Here is a 19,768-nt window from a genome sequence, read left to right as displayed (position 1 = left end):
AGATTATTAACAGTATGAATCCGGTATGCCTCAGATTATTAACATGCTGAGGTATGCTCAGATTAACAGTATGAATCCGTAGGCCTATTATTGCTCAGATTATTAATTATTAACAGTATGAATCTGGTATGCCTCAGATTATTAACAGTATGAATCCGTATGCAGATATTAACAGTATGAATCCGGCATGCCTCAGATTATTAACAGTATGAATCCGGTATGCCTCATATTATTAACAGTATGAATCCGGTATGCCTCAGATTATTAACAGTATGAATCCGGTATGCCTCAGATTATTATAAGTATGAATCCGGTATGCCTCAGATTAGCCAGATTAACAGTATGAATCAGGTATATGCTCAGATTATTAATGTGAATCCGGTATAATACCTAAGATTGGCCAACAGTATATGAATCCGGTATGCCTCAGATTATTAACAGTATGAATCCGGTATGCCTCAGATTATTAACAGGTATGAATCCGGTATGCCTCAGATTATTAACAGTATGAATCCGGTATGTCTCAGATTATTAACAGTATGAATCCGGTATGCCTCAGATTATTAACATGTATGAATCCGGTATGCCTCAGATTATTAACAGTATGAATCCGGTATGCCTCAGATTATTAACAGTATGAATCCGGTATGTCTCAGATTATTAACAGTATGAATCCGGTATGCCTCAGATTATTATCTATTAACAGTATGAATCCGGTATGCCTCAGATTATTAACAGTTATGAATCCGGTATGCCTCAGATTATTAACAGTTTGAATCCGGTATGTCTCAGATTATTAACAGTATGAATCCGGTATGCCTCAGATTATTAACAGTATGAATCCGGTATGCCTCAGATTATTAACAGAATCCGGTATATACGCCAGGATTACAACAACAGAAACTTGTATGAATCCGGTATGCGCTCAGATTATTAACAGTATGAATCCAGTATGCCTCAGATTATTAACAGTATGAATCCGGTATGCCTCAGATTAAACAGCTATGAATCAGATGTAGATAAACAGTATGAATCCCCGGTATGCCTCAGATTATTATACAGTATGAATCCAGGTATGCCTCAGATTATTAACAGTATGAATCCGGTATGCCTCAGATTATTAACAGTATGAATCCGGTATGACTAATAACAAAGTATGAATCCGTATGTCCTCAGATTATTAACAGTATGAATCCGGTATGCCTCAGATTATTAACAGTATGAATCAGGTATGCCTCAGATTATTAACAGTATGAATCCGGTATGCTCTCAGACCGGTATTAATCAAGTATAGCCCTCAGATTATTAACAGTATGAATCCGGTATGCCTCAGATTATTAACAATGCTATAAACCGGCATGCCAAATTATTAACAGTATGAATCCGGTATGCCTCAGATTATATTGTTAGTATGAATCCGGTATGCAGATTATTAACAGTATGAATCCGGTATGCCTCAGATTATTAACAGTATGAATCCGGTATGCTTCAGATTATTAACAGTATGAATCCGGTATGCCTCAGAGATTATTAACAGTATGAATCCAGTATGTACCTCAGATTATTAACAGTAACTGAATCCGGTATGCCTCCAGATTATTAACAGTTTGAATCCGGTATGCCTCAGATTATTAACAGTATGTGAATCCGGTATGCCAGATTATTAACAGTATGAATCCGGTATGCCTCAGATTATTAACAGTATGAATCCGGTATGCCTCAGATTATTAACAGTTATGAATCCGGTATGCCTCAGATTATTAACAGTTATGAATCCGGTATGCCTCAGATTATTAACAGTATGAATCCGGTATGTCTCTCAGATTATTAACAGTATGAATCCGGTATGCCTCAGATTATTAACAGTATGAATCGAGACATGCCTCAGATTATTAACAGTATGAATCCGGTATGTCTCAGATTATTAACAGTATGAATCCGGTATGTGCTCAGATCATTAACAGTATGAATCCGGTATGCCTCAGATTATTATTAACAGTATGAATCCGGTATGCCTCAGATTATTAACAGTATGAATCCAGTATGTCTCAGATTATTAACAGTATGAATCCGGTATGCCTCAGATTATTAACAGTTTGAATCCATTATGCCTCAGATTATTAACAGTATGAATCCGGTATGCCTCAGATTATTAACAGTTTGAATCTGGTATGCCTCAGATTATTAACAGTGTGAATCCGGTATGCCTCAGATTATTAACAGTATGAATCCGGTATGTCTCAGATTATTAACATGTTGAATCCGGTATGCCTCAGATTATTAACAGTATGAATCCAGGTATGTCTCAGATTATTAACAGTATGAATCCGGTATGCCTCAGATTATTACAGTTTGAATCCGGTATGCCTCAGATTATTAACAGTTTGAAACCGGTATGCCTCAGATTATTAACAGTTTGAATCCGTATGCCTCAGATTATTAACAGTATGAATCCGGTATGTCTCAGATTATTAACAGTATGAATCCGGTATGCCTCAGATTATTAATAGTATGAATCCGGTATGTCTCAGATTATTAACAGTATGAATCCGGTATGCCTCAGATTATTAACAGTTTGAATCCGGTATGCCTCATATTATTAACAGTATGAATCCGGTATGCCTCAGATTATTAACAGTATGAATCCGGTATGCCTCAGATTATTAACAGTTTGAATCCGGTATGCCTCAGATTTTTAACATGTTGAATCCGGTATGCCTCAGATTATTAACAGTATGAATCCGGTATGCCTCAGATTATTAACAGTTTGAATCCGGTATGCCTCAAATTTTTAACATGTTGAATCCGGTATGCCTCAGATTTTTAGCATGTTGAATCCAGTATGCCTCAGATTATTAACAGTATGAATCCGGTATGCCTCAGATTATTAACAGTATGAATCCGGTATGCCTCAGATTATTAACAGTATGAATCCGGTATGCCTCAGATTAATAACAGTATGAATCCGGTATGTGTCAGATTATTAACAGTATGAATCTGGTATGCCTCAGATTATTAACAGTATGAATCCGGTATGTCTCAGATTATTAACAGTGTGAATCCGGTATGTCTCAGATTATTAACAGTATGAATCCGGTATGCCTCAGATTATTAACAGTATGAATCTGGTATGCCTCAGATTATTAACAGTATGAATCCGGTATGTCTCAGATTATTAACAGTATGAATCCGGTAAGTCTCAGATTATTAACAGTATGAATCCGGTATGCCTCAGATTATTAACATGTTGAATCGGTATGCCTCAGATTTTTAACATGTTGAATCCAGGTATGTCTCAGATTATTAACAGTATGAATCCGGTATGCCTCAGATTATTAACAGTATGAATCCGGTATGCCTCAGATTATTAACAGCATGAATCCGGTATGCCTCAGATTATTAACAGTATGAATCCGGTATGTCTCAGATTATATTAACAGTATGAATTCGGTATGCCTCAGATTATTAATAGTATGAATCCAGTATGTCTCAGATTATTAACAGTATGAATCCGGTATGCCTCAGATTATTAACAGTATGAATACGGTATGCCTCAGATTATTAACATTGTATGAATCCGGTATGCTTCAGATTATTAACAGTATGAATCCGGTATGTCTCAGATTATTAACAGTATGAATCCGGTAAGCCTCAGATTATTAACAGTATGAATCCAGTATGCCTCAGATTATTAACAGTATGAATCCGGTATGTCTCAGATTATTAACAGTATGAATCCGTTATGCCTCAGATTATTAACAGTATGAATCCGGTATGCCTCAGATTATTAACAGCATGAATCCAGTATGCCTGAGATTATTAACAGTATGAATCCGGTATGTCTCAGATTATTAACAGTATGAATCCGGTATGCCTCAGATTATTAACAGTATGAATCCGGTATGCCTCAGATTATTAACAGTATGAATCCTGGTATGCCTCAGATTATTAACAGTAATGAATCCGGTATGCCTCAGATTATTAACAGTATGAATCCGGTATGATTCAGATTATTAACAGTATGAATCCGGTAAGTCTCAGATTATTAACAGTATGAATCCGGTATGCCTCAGATTATTATCTCCGGTACTTGTTGAATCCGGTATGCCTCAGATTATTAACAGTATGAATCCGGTATGTCTCAGATTATTAACAGTATGAATCCGGTATGCCTCAGATTATTAACAGTTTGAATCCGGTATGCCTCAGATTATTAACAGTATGAATCTGGTATGCCTCAGATTATTAACAGTTTTGAATCCGGTATGCCTCAGATTATTAACAGTATGCCTCAGAGATCTGGTATGTTATGCTCAGATTATTAACAGTATGAATCCGGTATGCCTCAGATTATTAACAGTATGAATCCGGTATGTCTCAGATTATTAACAGTATGAATCCGGTATGCCTCAGATTATTAACAGTATATGAATCCGGTATGCCTCAGATTATTAACAGTATGAATCCGGTATGCTTCATATTATTAACAGGTATGAATCCATGAAAGTCTCCTCAGATTATTAACAGTATGAATCCGGTATGCCTCAGATTATTAACAGTATGAATCCGGTATGCCTCAGATTATTAACAGTATGAATCCGGTATGTCTCAGATTATTAACAGTATGAATCCGGTATGTCTCAGATTATTAACCAGTATGAATCCGTTATGCCTCAGATTATTAACAGTTTGAATCCGGTTATGCCTCAGATTATTAACAGTATGAACCCGGTATGCCCTCAGATTATTAACAGTATGAATCCGGTATGTCTCAGATTATTAACAGTATGAATCCGGTATGCCTCAGATTATTAACAGTATGAATCCGGTATGCCTCAGATTATTAACAGTATGAATCCGGTATGCCTCAGATTATTAACAGTATGAATCCGGTATGCCTCAGATTATTAACATGTATGAATCCGGTATGCCTCAGATTATTAACATGTTGAATCCAGTATGCCTCAGATTATTAACAGTATGAATCCGGTATGCCTCAGATTATTAACAGTATGAATCCGGTATGCCTCAGATTATTAACAGTATGAATCCGGTATGCCTCAGATTATTAACAGTATGAATCCGGTATGCCTCAGATTATTAACAGTATGAATCCGGTATGCCACAGATTATTAATAGTATGAATCCGGTATGTCTCAGATTATTAACAGTATGAAACCGGTATGCCTCAGATTATTAACAGTATGAATCCGGTATGCCTCAGATTATTAACAGTATGAATCCGGTATGCTTCATTATTAACAGTATGAATCCGGTGAAGTCTCAGATTATTAACAGTATGAATCCGGTATGTCTCAGATTATTAACAGAGTATGAATCGGTATGCCTCAGATTATTAACATGTTGAATCCGGTATGCCTCAGATTATTAACATGTTGAATCCAGGTATGCCTCAGATTATTAACAGTATGAATCCGGTATGCCTCAGATTATTAACAGTATGAATCCGGTATGCCTCAGATTATTAACAGTATGAATCCAGTATGCCTCAGATTATTAACAGTATGAATCCGGTATGTCTCAGATTATTAACAGTATGAATCCGGTATGCCTCAGATTATTAATAGTATGAATCCGGTATGTCTCAGATTATTAACAGTATGAATCCGGTATGCCTCAGATTATTAACAGTATGAATCCGGTATGCCTCAGATTATTAACAGTATGAATCCGGTATGCTTCATTATTAACAGTATGAATCCGGTATGTCTCAGATTATTAACAGTATGAATCCGGTATGTCTCAGATTATTAACAGCATGAATCCAGGTATGCCTCAGATTATTAACAGTATGAATCGGTATGTCTCAGATTATTAACAGTATGAATCCGTTATGCCTCAGATTATTAACAGTATGAATCCGGTATGCCTCAGATTATTAACAGCATGAATCCAGGTATGCCTCAGATTATTAACAGTATGAATCCGGTATGTCTCAGATTATTAACAGTATGAATCTGGTATGCCTCAGATTATTAACAGTATGAATCCGGTATGCCTCAGACATTATGCAACAGTATGAATCCGGTATGCCTCAGATTATTAACAGTATGAATCCGGTATGCCTCAGATTATTAACAGTATGAATCCGGTATGATTCAGATTATTAACAGTATGAATCCGGTATGTCTCAGATTATTAACAGTATGAATCCGGTATGCCTCAGATTATTATCTACTTGTTGAATCCGGTATGCCTCAGATTATTAACAGTATGAATCCGGTATGTCTCAGATTATTAACAGTATGAATCCGTTATGCCTCAGATTATTAACAGTTTGAATCCGGTATGCCTCAGATTATTAACAGTATGAATCTGGTATGCCTCAGATTATTAACAGTTTGAATCCGGTATGCCTCAGATTATTAACAGTATGAATCTGGTATGTCTCAGATTATTAACAGTATGAATCCGGTATGCCTCAGATTATTAACAGTATGAATCCGGTATGTCTCAGATTATTAACAGTATGAATCCGGTATGCCTCAGATTATTAACAGTATGAATCCGGTATGCCTCAGATTATTAACAGTATGAATCCGGTATGCCTCATATTATTAACAGTATGAATCCAGTAAACATGTCTCAGATTATTAACAGTATGAATCCGGTATGCCTCAGATTATTAACAGTATGAATCCGGTATGCCTCAGATTATTAACAGTATGAATCCGGTAAGTCTCAGATTATTAACAGTATGAATCCGGTATGTCTCAGATTATTAACAGTATGAATCCGTTATGCCTCAGATTATTAACAGTTTGAATCCGATTGTGCCTCAGATTATTAACAGTTTGAACCCGGTATGCCTCAGATTATTAACAGTATGAATCCGGTATGTCTCAGATTATTAACATGTTGAATCCGGTATGCCTCAGATTATTAACAGTATGAATCAGGTATGTCTCAGATTATTAACAGTATGAATCCGTTATGCTTCAGATTATTACAGTTTGAATCCGGTGTGCCTCAGATTATTAACAGTTTGAAACCAGTATGCCTCAGATTATTAACAGTTTGAATCCGGTATGCCTCAGATTATTAACAGTATGAATCCGGTATGCCTCAGATTATTAACAGTATGAATCCGTATGCCTCAGATTATTAACAGTTTGAATCCGGTACGCCTCAGATTTTTAACATGTTGAATCGGTATGCCTCAGATTATTAACAGTTTGAATCCGGTATGCCTCAGATTTTTAACATGTTGAATCCGGTATATCTCAGATTATTAACAGTATGAATCTGGTATGTCTCAGATTATTAACAGTATGAATCCGGTATGCCTCAGATTATTAACAGTTTGAATCCGGTGCATGCCTCAGATTATTAACATTTTGAATCCGGTATGCCTCAGATTATTAACAGTATGAATCCGGTATGTCTCACATTATTAACAGTATGAATCCGGTATGCCTCATATTATTAACAGTATGAATCCGGTATGCGTCAGATTATTAACAGTATGAATCCGATATGTCTCAGATTATTAACAGTTGGAATCCGGTATGCCTCAGATTTTTAACATGTTGAATCCGGTATGTCTCAGATTATTAACAGTGTGAATTCGGTATGTCTCAGATTATTAACAGTATGAATCCGGTATGCCTCAGAATATTAATAGTATGAATCCGGTATGTCTCAGATTATTAACAGTATGAATCCGGTATGCCTCCGATTATTAACAGTATGAATCCGGTATGCCTCAGATTATTAACAGTTTGAATCCGGTGTGCCTCAGATTATTTGTATTGTTTCACTTTCTCTATATTTACCTCTTCAAGAAACAGTAAACCAGCGTGTCGTAGTAACTGTCTACAGTTTGAGTGCTCATGTTTTATTTTATGGATAAATGTAGGTATAAAAACGTGTTGACTTGCTCTCTAATGTAACCTTTCTTATCTATACGTCCCTTAAAGTTAAGGTGGTAATTAGCACAATCACAATTACCATTGATACTGGACTTAAACTGCTATCAACGTCATACTAATATGTAGAAACACTGAATTAAACTTACGGATATAGATGTAAAGTACAAAAAACCAGGGATCAGTTTATCTACAGATCTCGTTCAAATATGTGTGGCTAGAGAAGGAATAAACATAGCTGTATTTTTTTTGTGTGTAAGTCAGATTATTTTTACTTGAAGATAAAGTGAAACCGTTAAAAATATTTCAGATTCCAATCTTGTCAGCGAAAGCCTGAGTCTGGTCCACGTAAACCGTAGTTACAATGGAGCATACTTGTGTATAGCGATTAATGGAGTGCCAACTTCAGTGAGCCAAAGAATCTTATTACAGGTCCATTGTAAGTATTGTAAACAAAACTTGTAGTTAAAACAAACCACACTTCTCACACGCAATAGGGTTTGGAATCATATGACCTCAGATGTATTTTATTTACTATTTTAAAAGCCTGGATCGAAGCTCTTTCCAATGTAAATAGAAAAATATAGCTTTTAAGTATCATTCTTAAATTTGTAGTTTCTAGACTAGAATAAAAGAGAGAAAACAATATAATGTAGGTTTCTTAAAAGTTAATTATTCTATAGACTAGAGTATAATTAATACTAGGTATTACTACCATACCAACTACTGTAACATTGCTACCATATAAAACTACAGTTAATGTTACTACCATACCAACTACTGTTAACATTAGTACCTTATAAAACTACAGTTGATATTAATACCCTACAAAACTACAGTTAATATCACTACCACACCAACTATTGTTAATATTACTACTTTACCAGCTACTATTAATATTACTACCATACAAAACTGCAGTTAATATTATTACCACACAAACTAATGTTATTATTACTACTCTACAAAGGTGCGCATAATAATACTTTCATACAAAACTACTCTTAATATTAATACCGTACAAATCCACAGTTAATATTACTACCACACCAAATAATGTTAATATTACTACTGTACAAAACTACTGTTAATTTTACTACCATACAAAACTACAGTTAATGTTACTACCATACAAAACTACTCTCTACATTACTACCACACATTAATATTATACTAACTAGTATTAACATTACTGCCACACAAACTACAATTAATATTACTGTCATACCATACTACTGTTTCGTCCATCTCCATCTAAAACCTGATATTAGAGAAGAAGGCAGATATGTCAACAACAACAAAAAGGAAGTCCTGTTCAACCTTTTAATCTGGAGATAAGTACTTCCGCTACTAAATGTAAGTATCTTTTTTAGTAAAATAACTGTTCATCTACAGTTCTTGTTGGCTTAGTCTCGGTACGTTCTTCAAGGGTATCATCTTTTGAACTAACCTTTGTGGTGATTGGTTCACTGGATTAAAGTAACTCTACCTTATTCTATGTACATTGTCTGGAAGACGTTCTGATAAGTTCTAGCATTTTTCTTCTTTGTACATATTGCTATCTTGCTGGAAAAAATATCTCGGAAAAGCTAGAGAATAATAAAGTGAAATGATGGCCTTGTCAGGGCGTTTGATAGGGAAACAAAACACAGTTTATAAAACTGGAAAATAAATCCCTTTATGTTGCATGTCAAAGTGGGCGATTTTCTATTATCGTAAATCATTAACAGAATAAAGCCATTAGCTGATTATTAATATTTGTCATGAGACGGCGAACTAGGATGGTATTAGTGAAATGAAAGTAGGGTCTTTTCACAATGTAAGCGATCCAAATAACTGTTAAAGATATAATACCCTGTGTAGCAATTAGGTACCTGACTCTAAATCCCAAAAGATCGTACCTTGCAATGTGTTAATGTCTTCAAGAGGTCGTAATATTCAACCATTTCTATATACTATGATTCAATGATTGTAGCAAGAATTATTTGAATTATCATATGACTCAAATGTCTTACACTCGTTTTGATACAATGTGGCCAAAAGTGTTTGAAAATCGTGCGCCACAAGGATCGTGGTCGGCGAAGTTTCTAATGTCTTCAGATCGTGTTTTTAGAACTACAATTCATGTCAAGAATTAGGATGTTCGATAAAAATATAAGACACCAATTATATTCTTTTTATAGATGATTTATATAAGTGTATTAAAATTATATTTTTTATTTGGACGTGATACAGATGTAAATATTCATGTAAACCCGAATTAGAATAGAAACAAAATCATTTAATTATTAGGAGCTTTGTTTGTTGGGTATATAATATTCGTAATTACTGTATTAATTTTGTAAACCATAACAGTTGAGTACATTACATTAAAACAATGCTTAACAAGCGAAACAAGTCACGTGACAAACACAACAGCTATAAAGTCGTAATCGAACGACATCTTTCAAACTACATAGTGACCTGGTTTGATGCCAAGAAGACACCTGTTAGAACTATATTGTGACCTGGTTTGATGCCAAGACAACACCTATTAGAACTACATTGTGATCTAGTTTGATGCCAAGATGACACCTGTTAAAAATACATTTTGACCTAGTTTGATGCTAATACGACACCTGTTAGAACTACATTGTGACATAGTTTGATGCCAAGGCGACACCTGTTAGAACTACATTGTGACCTAGTTTGATGCCAAGACGACACCTCTTAGAACTACATTGTGACCTAGTTTGATGCCAAGACGACACCTATTATAACTACATTGTGACCTAGTTTGATGCCGATACGACACCTGTTAGAACTACATTGTGACCTAGTTTGATGCCAAGACGACACCTGTTGGAACTACATTGTGACCTGGTTTGATGCCAAGACGACATCTGTTAGAACTACATCGTGACCTAGTTTGATGCCAAGACGACATCTACTATAACTACATTGTGACCTAGTTTAATGCCAAGACGACACCTGTTAGAACTACATTGTGACCTAGTTTGATGCCGATACGACATCTACTAGAACTACATTGTGACCTAGTTTGATGCCAAGACAACACCTATTAGAACTACATTGTGATCTAGTTTGATGCCAAGATGACACCTGTTAAAAATACATTTTGACCTAGTTTGATGCCAAGACGACACCTGTTAGAACTACACTGTGACCTAGTTTGATGCCAAGACGACACCTATTAGAACTACATTGTGACCTAGTTTGATGCCAAGACGACACCTGTTAGAACTACATTGTGACCTGGTTTGATGCCAAGACGACACCTGTTAGAACTACATTGTGACCTAGTTTGATGCCAAGACGACACCTGTTAGAACTACATTGTGACCTGGTTTGATGCCAAGACGACATCTACTAGAACTACATTGTGACCTGGTTTGATGCCAAGACGACATCTACTAGAACTACATTGTGACCTAGTTTGATGCCGATACGACATCTACTAGAACTACATTGTGACCTAGTTTGATGCCAAGACAACACCTATTAGAACTACATTGTGATCTAGTTTGATGCCAAGATGACACCTGTTAAAAATACATTTTGACCTAGTTTGATGCCAAGACGACACCTGTTAGAACTACATTGTGACCTAGTTTGATGCCAAGACGACACCTCTTAGAACTACATTGTGACCTAGTTGATGCCAAGACGACACCTATTAGAACTACATTGTGACCTAGTTTGATGCCAAGACGACACCTGTTAGAACTACATTGTGACCTGGTTTGATGCCAAGACGACACCTGTTAGAACTACATCGTGACCTAGTTTAATGCCAAGACGACACCTGTTAGAACTACATTGTGACCTGGTTTGATGCCAAGACGACATCTACTAGAACTACATTGTGACCTGGTTTGATGCCGAGACGACATCTACTAGAACTACATTGTGACCTAGTTTGATGCCGATACGACATCTACTAGAACTACATTGTGACCTAGTTTGATGCCGATACGACATCTACTAGAACTACATTGTGACCTAGTTTGATGCCGATACGACATCTACTATAACTACATTGTGACCTAGTTTGATGCCGAGACGACATCTACTATAACTACATTGTGACCTAGTTTGATGCCGAGACGACATCTACTATAACTACATTGTGACCTAGTTTGATGCCGAGACGACATCTACTATAACTACATTGTGACCTAGTTTGATGCTGAGACGACATCTACTATAACTACACTGTGACCTAGTTTGATGCCGAGACGACATCTACTAGAACTACATTGTGACCTGGTTTGATGCAAAGACGACATGTTTAGAAATACATTGTGACCTGGTTTGATAAATAGGAACGAACTTTTTGAGAAATAAACATCTTGAGACGGTTTGACAGGGTAATGAAAACGTTATTATAAATGTATGATGTTTTTACAAGATAACGTCCTCTTCAGGTCATCCCAGTATGTCCAAGCGTGTTAAGGCGTTCGACTCGTAATACGAGGGTCGCGGGTTCGAAACCCGGTCGCACCAAACGTGCTCGCCCTCTTTTAGCCGTGAGGGCGTTATAATGTGACGGTCAATCCCACTATTCGTTGGTAAAGAGTAGCTCAAGAGTTGGCGGTGATTGGTGATGACCAGCTGCCTTCCCTTTAGTCTTACACTGCTAAATTAGGGACAGCTAACGCAGATAGCCCTCGAGTAGCTTTGCGCGAAAATTAAAATAAAAGAACAAACAAACCTCTTCAGGTCCTTTATTATAAGATAATTATATATTTATGATATGTATTCTTCAGTACTCACTAAAGTCGTCTCCGAAAGTTCATTTGAGACAGTTTTTGTTATGTATCTGGTATGATACTACAGTACTTTGAAAGACATATAACACCCCTTTCTGACCCAAATATTCATATGCTAAGAGTTGTTCAAATCGGTAATGAGAATTTCCAAACCTGAGATATTCCTTCTACATAACGACATGGAAACAACTGAATAAAACCTACTTGGGTTATCAGGATCATCCAGAAAGAAACTTGGAGTAAGTCGTATTCCAGCCACGATAAAAGTGTGATATTTCGTAAGAGACTAAAATCAATGAATTTAAAGGTCTGTGGCAAAGGCTGTTGACCTAACCCAGGCAACACGACGAAATACAATCAAGGAAGATTCCGTCTGGAAGAATGACACACGTCATATGTATACAAATGGCTTCTGTGACTTTTCAGATCAACCGCCTCATGTCTCAGAATGTTGGATAATAAAATGGAGTTTTATACTAGTCCATAGGCAAACACACTGATAAAGTCACCAAAACAGCGACTATGGATGTATATTTGATTTTACTGTTGATACGGGTGGCTTGAAAACCGTCATCCTATTACACAGTATGTTTTATGGAAAGCCTTCAGAAAGGAGTAGTGTGCTTTGGATGTGACAACTTTACGACTGACCCGTTCGCATTTGATACTATGCTGCAAATCTATCGTCAAGAAACAAATTTGTCAGATAGAGGGCGATTAGATGAGCGAACATAGACTGTGACAGTGTGGTAAGATTTCAAATTATTTGCAGTATAACTTGCTCCGTCTTCATCAGTTATACACACTTCACCATTATTAGAGGCCTAATAGTAGTTCTTTGGTCTGGTGACCCAAGCTGTGCTGGTTGTCTTTAAATAGGCAAAACTGTAGTTCACAATAGTCCACAACAAACTGTACAACCAATCAAACAAGCTACTGGGCCTCCACCTCGCAGACTTTATTTTAAATTTCACCTCTGGTGAGAAAGAAAAGAAACATTTATCACACACACACATATATGTATAGAATCATTAAACAGTTGGTCCAGTGTATAATACTAAATAATAAATTCAACGAAATACCGTATTATTGACCTAAATTAATTTAGGTTACGTGACGTAGCAAATCCCCCTTAAATATTAGGTAGTCTATTTTTATTTATATACAGTTAACTTAATTTAGGTTACTATGTGGTGACGAAGCAAACCCCCCTTAAATATTAGGTAGTCTATTTTTATTTATATACAGTTAAATTAATTTAGGTTACTATGTGGTGACGTAGCAAACCCCCCTTAGATATTAGGTAGTCTATTTTTATTTATAAACAGTTAAAATTATTAAAATATCAAAATAAGTTCAGGTCTGAGCATGCTACGTACTTAGAGTGTACATGAAAATCAACTGGTAGTGAATATAGATAATTAATTGTACTTTTCTTAACATTTTAATTCTGTGTTTGAAAATGCATTATTACATCAGTTTGGGACTCTCACGGTTAATGGTACTTTCGGTAGTTAATAAATCATGTCGGACTAAATCTATTGTGAACCTGTTTTTTACTAATTAATGAAAATCATTATTTTAAAATTTTAATCTAATCTTAATATTACATTGTCTGTGACGTGTGCTAAGTTATCTTTGTCGACTTTTGCTGAACAGACTTTTTACAGTAATTGTGTCTGTATAGTTTTAATAATAACAAAATACAATAATAATTATGACGTAATCAAATTACTCTTGTTTTTTTAAACAAACAAAAGTACAGAAGGAACTATAAGCGTTTTGGGGAATCGTAGCCCAGATTTTAGTTTTGTAAAGATATAAACGTCCCTTTGAGCCACAAGAAGACGATCATCCAACATTAACGGAATGAACATCTTAACTTTCCGCACTTATCAACGAAAAAGTGTTACTTGTAAGATTTTATAAATGACAAAAAATATCTTTAAAATGTTTGTGTGTGTTTTCGTATAGCAAAACCACATCGGGTTATCTGCTAAGCCCACCGATGGGAATCGAACCCTGATTTTAGGGTTGTAAATCTGTAGACTTACCGCGGCACTAGCTAGCGAGGGGCGTTAAAATATATCAAATAAAAACGGAGTTGTTTTGGTTACGCGTTGTACAAATGAGAGAAATATAATGAAATTCATACAAACACTTGATAGTTTTTGCTATTTGATCTCATGTGGAATCTAGTCATAAGATAACATTTCACTATCTTTCAACCCACTTAATATACGTAGATATATACTTCTCAAGATGTACTAATATGGTACTATGCTAATAATAGCTTTATTAGGTAGAATTAATAATATTTCTGTAAGTATTTTGTTTGTCATGTGTTCTGCAATACACCAGGTGCTTTTTTTAGACTGCGTGGTCAAGCATGACCTTTGTAGTGGGTCACTTCCTATTCTTGGAATTTTTAAATTATTGGAAGCACCTTTTCGTTCTTTAATTAGACAGTTGTAGACAATTTGGAAACTTCCAAATTACATTTTACAGATTTAATCTCTCATTCAGTTCACTTTGATATCACGCAGGAGCCATTTTGAGTGCAGAAGATCTCATGACAAATAAAGATGTTTCAAAAAGGGTTACTGCTGTCTTAAGTTCCAGTGGTCTCTAGGATTTGGAATTGCATTCAAGAAACAGTAAAGGTGGACATAAGACATCAATGTGTAGCAAGTCACTATCTCCATCTAGAAACAGATTGCAAGTACCTGGTCTGAGACTCAGAAGACCAGTAGTCCAAACACTGAAAATACATGGAACATCTGCATTAGATACTGCCTGGACTTACATGAATGTGCACTCGAGTGTGGAGACAACCTAATGAGTGATATGCAGATTGTAACATGATAGAAGCTCACTGGTATGGATATGACTCAATGATGAATTGGTTTTGTATCAGTCTCGTTGGTCACACGTCATGCAAGATGCTGCTTTGGATACAATTGATACATTAATGAGATTCCGAAAGTTGTTTTAAGCCATGCGAAGAAGTCTTAGGTTCAACTTTTATTTTAATGGATGGAAATGCAAGATATAACAGGACTAGGATAGTTAATTAGTGTCTGATAGATGACATTATCTTCAGAATGGTCTGGCCAGCATCATGTCCACCTGATTCCTATTGAAAACTCTTAAGACAGACTGCCAGCAGCGGTAATATCAGCTAGCCCAGATCAGCCCACAAGTTTAGAATCGTCCTAGTTCAAAAACGGAAGAAGATACCATGATCCATAATATGCTGTCAAAACGTGAACATGTTTACGGAATGTGTCTACACTTTGACGTCATCAATACTGAAAAAGAAACAGATGAAAAAAACAACAAGAAATTCAACCTTTGTTATGATATTTGCAGACATTACCAGAACTTGTGACTCAGTCATTACATAGACATTACCATAAAGGGAAACATTGCGCAGAATTGTAAAGTTCTAATGACCTATTGAAGGGATATTTAAAATACCATTTTGATGAACAATCCAAGCCATCCCTATATAAACCTGCCTGACATTATGTGTTTCTTTGTCTGTAAACTCCTTCCACAGTTTTGCAGGACCCAACTTAGTTTTGGGGGCCAGATGTGAACCGGGATGTTTCTCTATTTATATAACGTAAGTCCCTAATAAGAAAGAAAAAAGGGTGGATGAAACACACCTGGAAGGTTACCCAGATATGTTGAGACTTAGGAGTAAGTTTCCAGGGTCGCTGGGCCTGAATATAATACCATATGTTTTTTAATCAGGAAAATTTCTATTATGGTTAATTTGTCCTTTAACAGACGAAATTACATAAGGATCTTGAATCATGTTCAACTTAATTAGTAGCATCAATACTATATATTTTTAAGATCCTGTATTGGTTAACTTTGGTAAGCAGAAAGATAGGTACAAATAATATACATTCTACCACTATAAGAAGCCTGATTATGAAGAAGTCACTTTGCACAATGGGTGAGTAACTAATCAGTAACTCAGCTATATTACCCCACGATATTATTTATTGCACTATATCTAATTCATTTATTTCTTCTCATGCTAACATTAAACTATCACTTTCGCTCCAACTTTCTAACTGCTGTAACTGAAGGACATGTTCGGTCACGTTTATTGTGATAATTTTGTAGCTGTGTTAGTTAATATGATAAGGGTTGTGATTGTAGGATTATAACACAGAATGTGACCATTTGTAGAATATATCATGTTATGTCATGACATAGTTTCTGACACCATATTAAGAGGAATTTGTGATATTTGGTATGACCTATTAATAATAGTGCTATTAACTAGAATGTTCTATTAACCTACGTTAATAATTATAAATATTGTCGATATGAGTGCCAAACTGTTTTATTATCCAGTTAATTTAACCTACGTTAATAATTATTAAACTGTTTTATTATCCAGTTAATGTAAGCAATTATTTGTGTTAATGTTTCCCTATTTAAATAATTTGGTTTGGACAATATCAAGATAAGTTCATTATTCCTACATATCCACCCATTATTATTCGTTTGATTTTGCTGTTTACAAATTAAACCCAGAAATGTCTATTCACAAATAGCTCTTCCTGCATCTTTATGTTGTAATTATTTCCTGTTGTAATATGAACTCATACTATCATGTTTGTGTTTTTTCGTTTCAAGTCTCACCCGAGGTGACGGTAGAAAACAAACAAGTAAACGTTCATCTCGGGGATACAGTCTTGTTGGAGTGTCATATCGAAGCAATGCCTTTCCCAGATATTGTTTGGAAAAAAAAATAACGGAAGAAACATTTCACCGGGAAAGAAGTGCGAAATAGATGTAGCAGTCAAAGATTACAAAATCCGAACAGTTCTTAGAATTAGAGATATCCAATCAACTGATTTGGGGACATACAAGTGCACTGCTGACAACAGTCTTGGTAATGCAGAGGGAGAGATTCAAATTTATGGTATTATTTTTTTCTACGTAACTTTATCAGTTAATTTATCCAAATTGTTCTCGCTAGTGTTACTTTTAACGAGTTCCCACATTCCTTTGTTAACTTGTTTAGTCTCACAACCCGAATATTTTTTCATCTATTAGTGTATTTGTTTATAACGAGTTACAACTGCAGGATCCCCTCTGTTAGCTGAATCTCTGCGTGATGACGAGAAAACCCACTTCTAGAGAAAATTATGTACTTAAAAACGGCTGGTATGGATAGAGAAAGCACTATGTAGAGGAGCAAACAACGTTTCGACCTTCTTTGGTCATCGTCAGGTTCGGAAAGAAAGAATGGGTTACTGACCGGTAGCTGACCACATGTTTGATGGCGGGTGTGTAATTAAGTGTAGGAATGTAGAGGGCGTGCTTAGATGTTGGATATATTTATTAATATAGATATAAAGGTGTTCGTTTGTATTGGTTTATTTTGGGCTTGAGTTGTTGTTTAGGTAAGGCTTCTTTAATTTTGCCCAAATAATGTGTACAAAACACACATATACATTTGTTTTGTACGAAAAAATGTGGTTTTTTGGAATAATATTTTACAAATCAGATCGACGCTTAGTTCAGACAATTTCTTTGTACACTGTGTAAAGTTGTGACTCGTCATGTGCCGAAGGTAATAGGAGGTCAAATTATTTGACTGTCCGAAAATGGTATGAAGCAATTGGACGTTGACAGAACAGTGGGGCACCACCAAGTGTGATTTATTAAGAATCATGGGGCGTCATCAGACTACAGGAAACTTTGTTCCAGGAAAGTCTACTGGTAGATGTTCATAAACTACTGCCGGTTTGATCAGGTTAACACAACGTGTTCGAAAGAAGTCTTACAATAATTTATGTTCCGAATTTTATGAATACGTTCATCTCAGGGTGTTCAGAAGAACAATGAGTAGAAGACTAACAAAACAAAGTTATTTTGCAAGAAGTTCTAACTACAAATCAATATTAACCAAAATTGAACCTGTTACTATGCTACTTGGGCAAGACAGCATGTTAACTTTCAGTTAGGATATTGGAAACATGTAATAATTTCAGAGGAGTCCCGTTTCTAGTTTATCAAAACTGATGGTAGGATACATGCTCCTCGTTTGCCTGGAGAACAAATCAGAAAAGACTATCTTTCCCATAGAGAACACACAGGAGGTGGTGCAGTACATGTTTGGGCAGCTATTTATCATGATTGAAAAGTTGCTTTTAATATTCTCCAAGTAAAGGTCACTTGCTTCTCCTTCAGACATTACAAGGGGAAGATATTTCTTTCGTATATTATGGCAAAGTTTAGCATTAACTTTGCGTTCCAAGATACTTATCTCGACCGGGTAGACATTACAAGATTGCCCTAGTCAACGAAGTCTCCAGATTGTAATCCTATTAAGAACTTTCGGATAGATTTGAGACTGAAAATTGTTAACAGCGACCTTAAACCAGCTTCTCTAGCTTAGTTGTCCCGCCATGTAGTAACTAATTAAGATGAAATTACGATGTATTACATCAATAACCTTATCGACATAATGCCACATGGAAAGTTATCAAAGTACAATAAAGACAAACCAAGTACTGGATCTTTAATATGAACTGATATCAGGTTATAGACGCTATCTATAACAATTTCATATTTATGTTATAATTTTTGTTGTTGTACTGTGTTCATAGATCCTGTTTTATTATACAAATTTCATACTTAGATGTTTAATAAAACATGCATTTCTTAGTTTGACAAAACCAACTATATTGGTATTCCATTTTAATAATAATGACCTTATTGTTACAAATTATGTAAATATTTTGCTCAATACTGTAGATGATATGTGGTATTAATACTATGATTTTTATAAAAGTAAGTAGCTATTTCGGTAAATTAATGATATCAGTATTTATGAAGATGAATGTGTGAGAATGTGTGGTGGTTGTAACACTGTGTATTAAAGGAAAGAAATACAAAGGAATCAGACATGAGTTCGAAAGAAAATTTTACAAGCTCGGTCCTATAGACAAGACAATCTGTAAATTGCTAATAAATTTAAAAAAATAGGATATTTTCATGATAAGCCAAGATCTGGACGTCCACGTGTCTCTGAAAAGGTTATGAATGCAGTAATAAATGTTATGGATGAAGAAC

General features: G+C 35.5%; 1 protein-coding gene across 1 annotated transcript in view; it reads left to right on the top strand.

Annotated features, from left to right (window-relative positions):
• Window positions 1–19,768, top strand: part of LOC143242023 (lachesin-like) — an 88,675-nt gene that overhangs the window by 48,100 nt on the left and 20,807 nt on the right. The window contains exon 6 of the mRNA XM_076485365.1: window positions 17,417–17,609. Coding sequence (XP_076341480.1) covers window positions 17,417–17,609 — 193 coding nt within the window. The remainder of the gene's footprint in view (window positions 1–17,416; window positions 17,610–19,768) is intronic.

This window comes from Tachypleus tridentatus, unplaced genomic scaffold, assembly GCF_004210375.1.
Source record: "Tachypleus tridentatus isolate NWPU-2018 unplaced genomic scaffold, ASM421037v1 Hic_cluster_1, whole genome shotgun sequence".
Lineage (NCBI taxonomy): Eukaryota > Metazoa > Arthropoda > Merostomata > Xiphosura > Limulidae > Tachypleus > Tachypleus tridentatus.
This window is presented reverse-complemented; position numbering and strand designations above follow the sequence as displayed.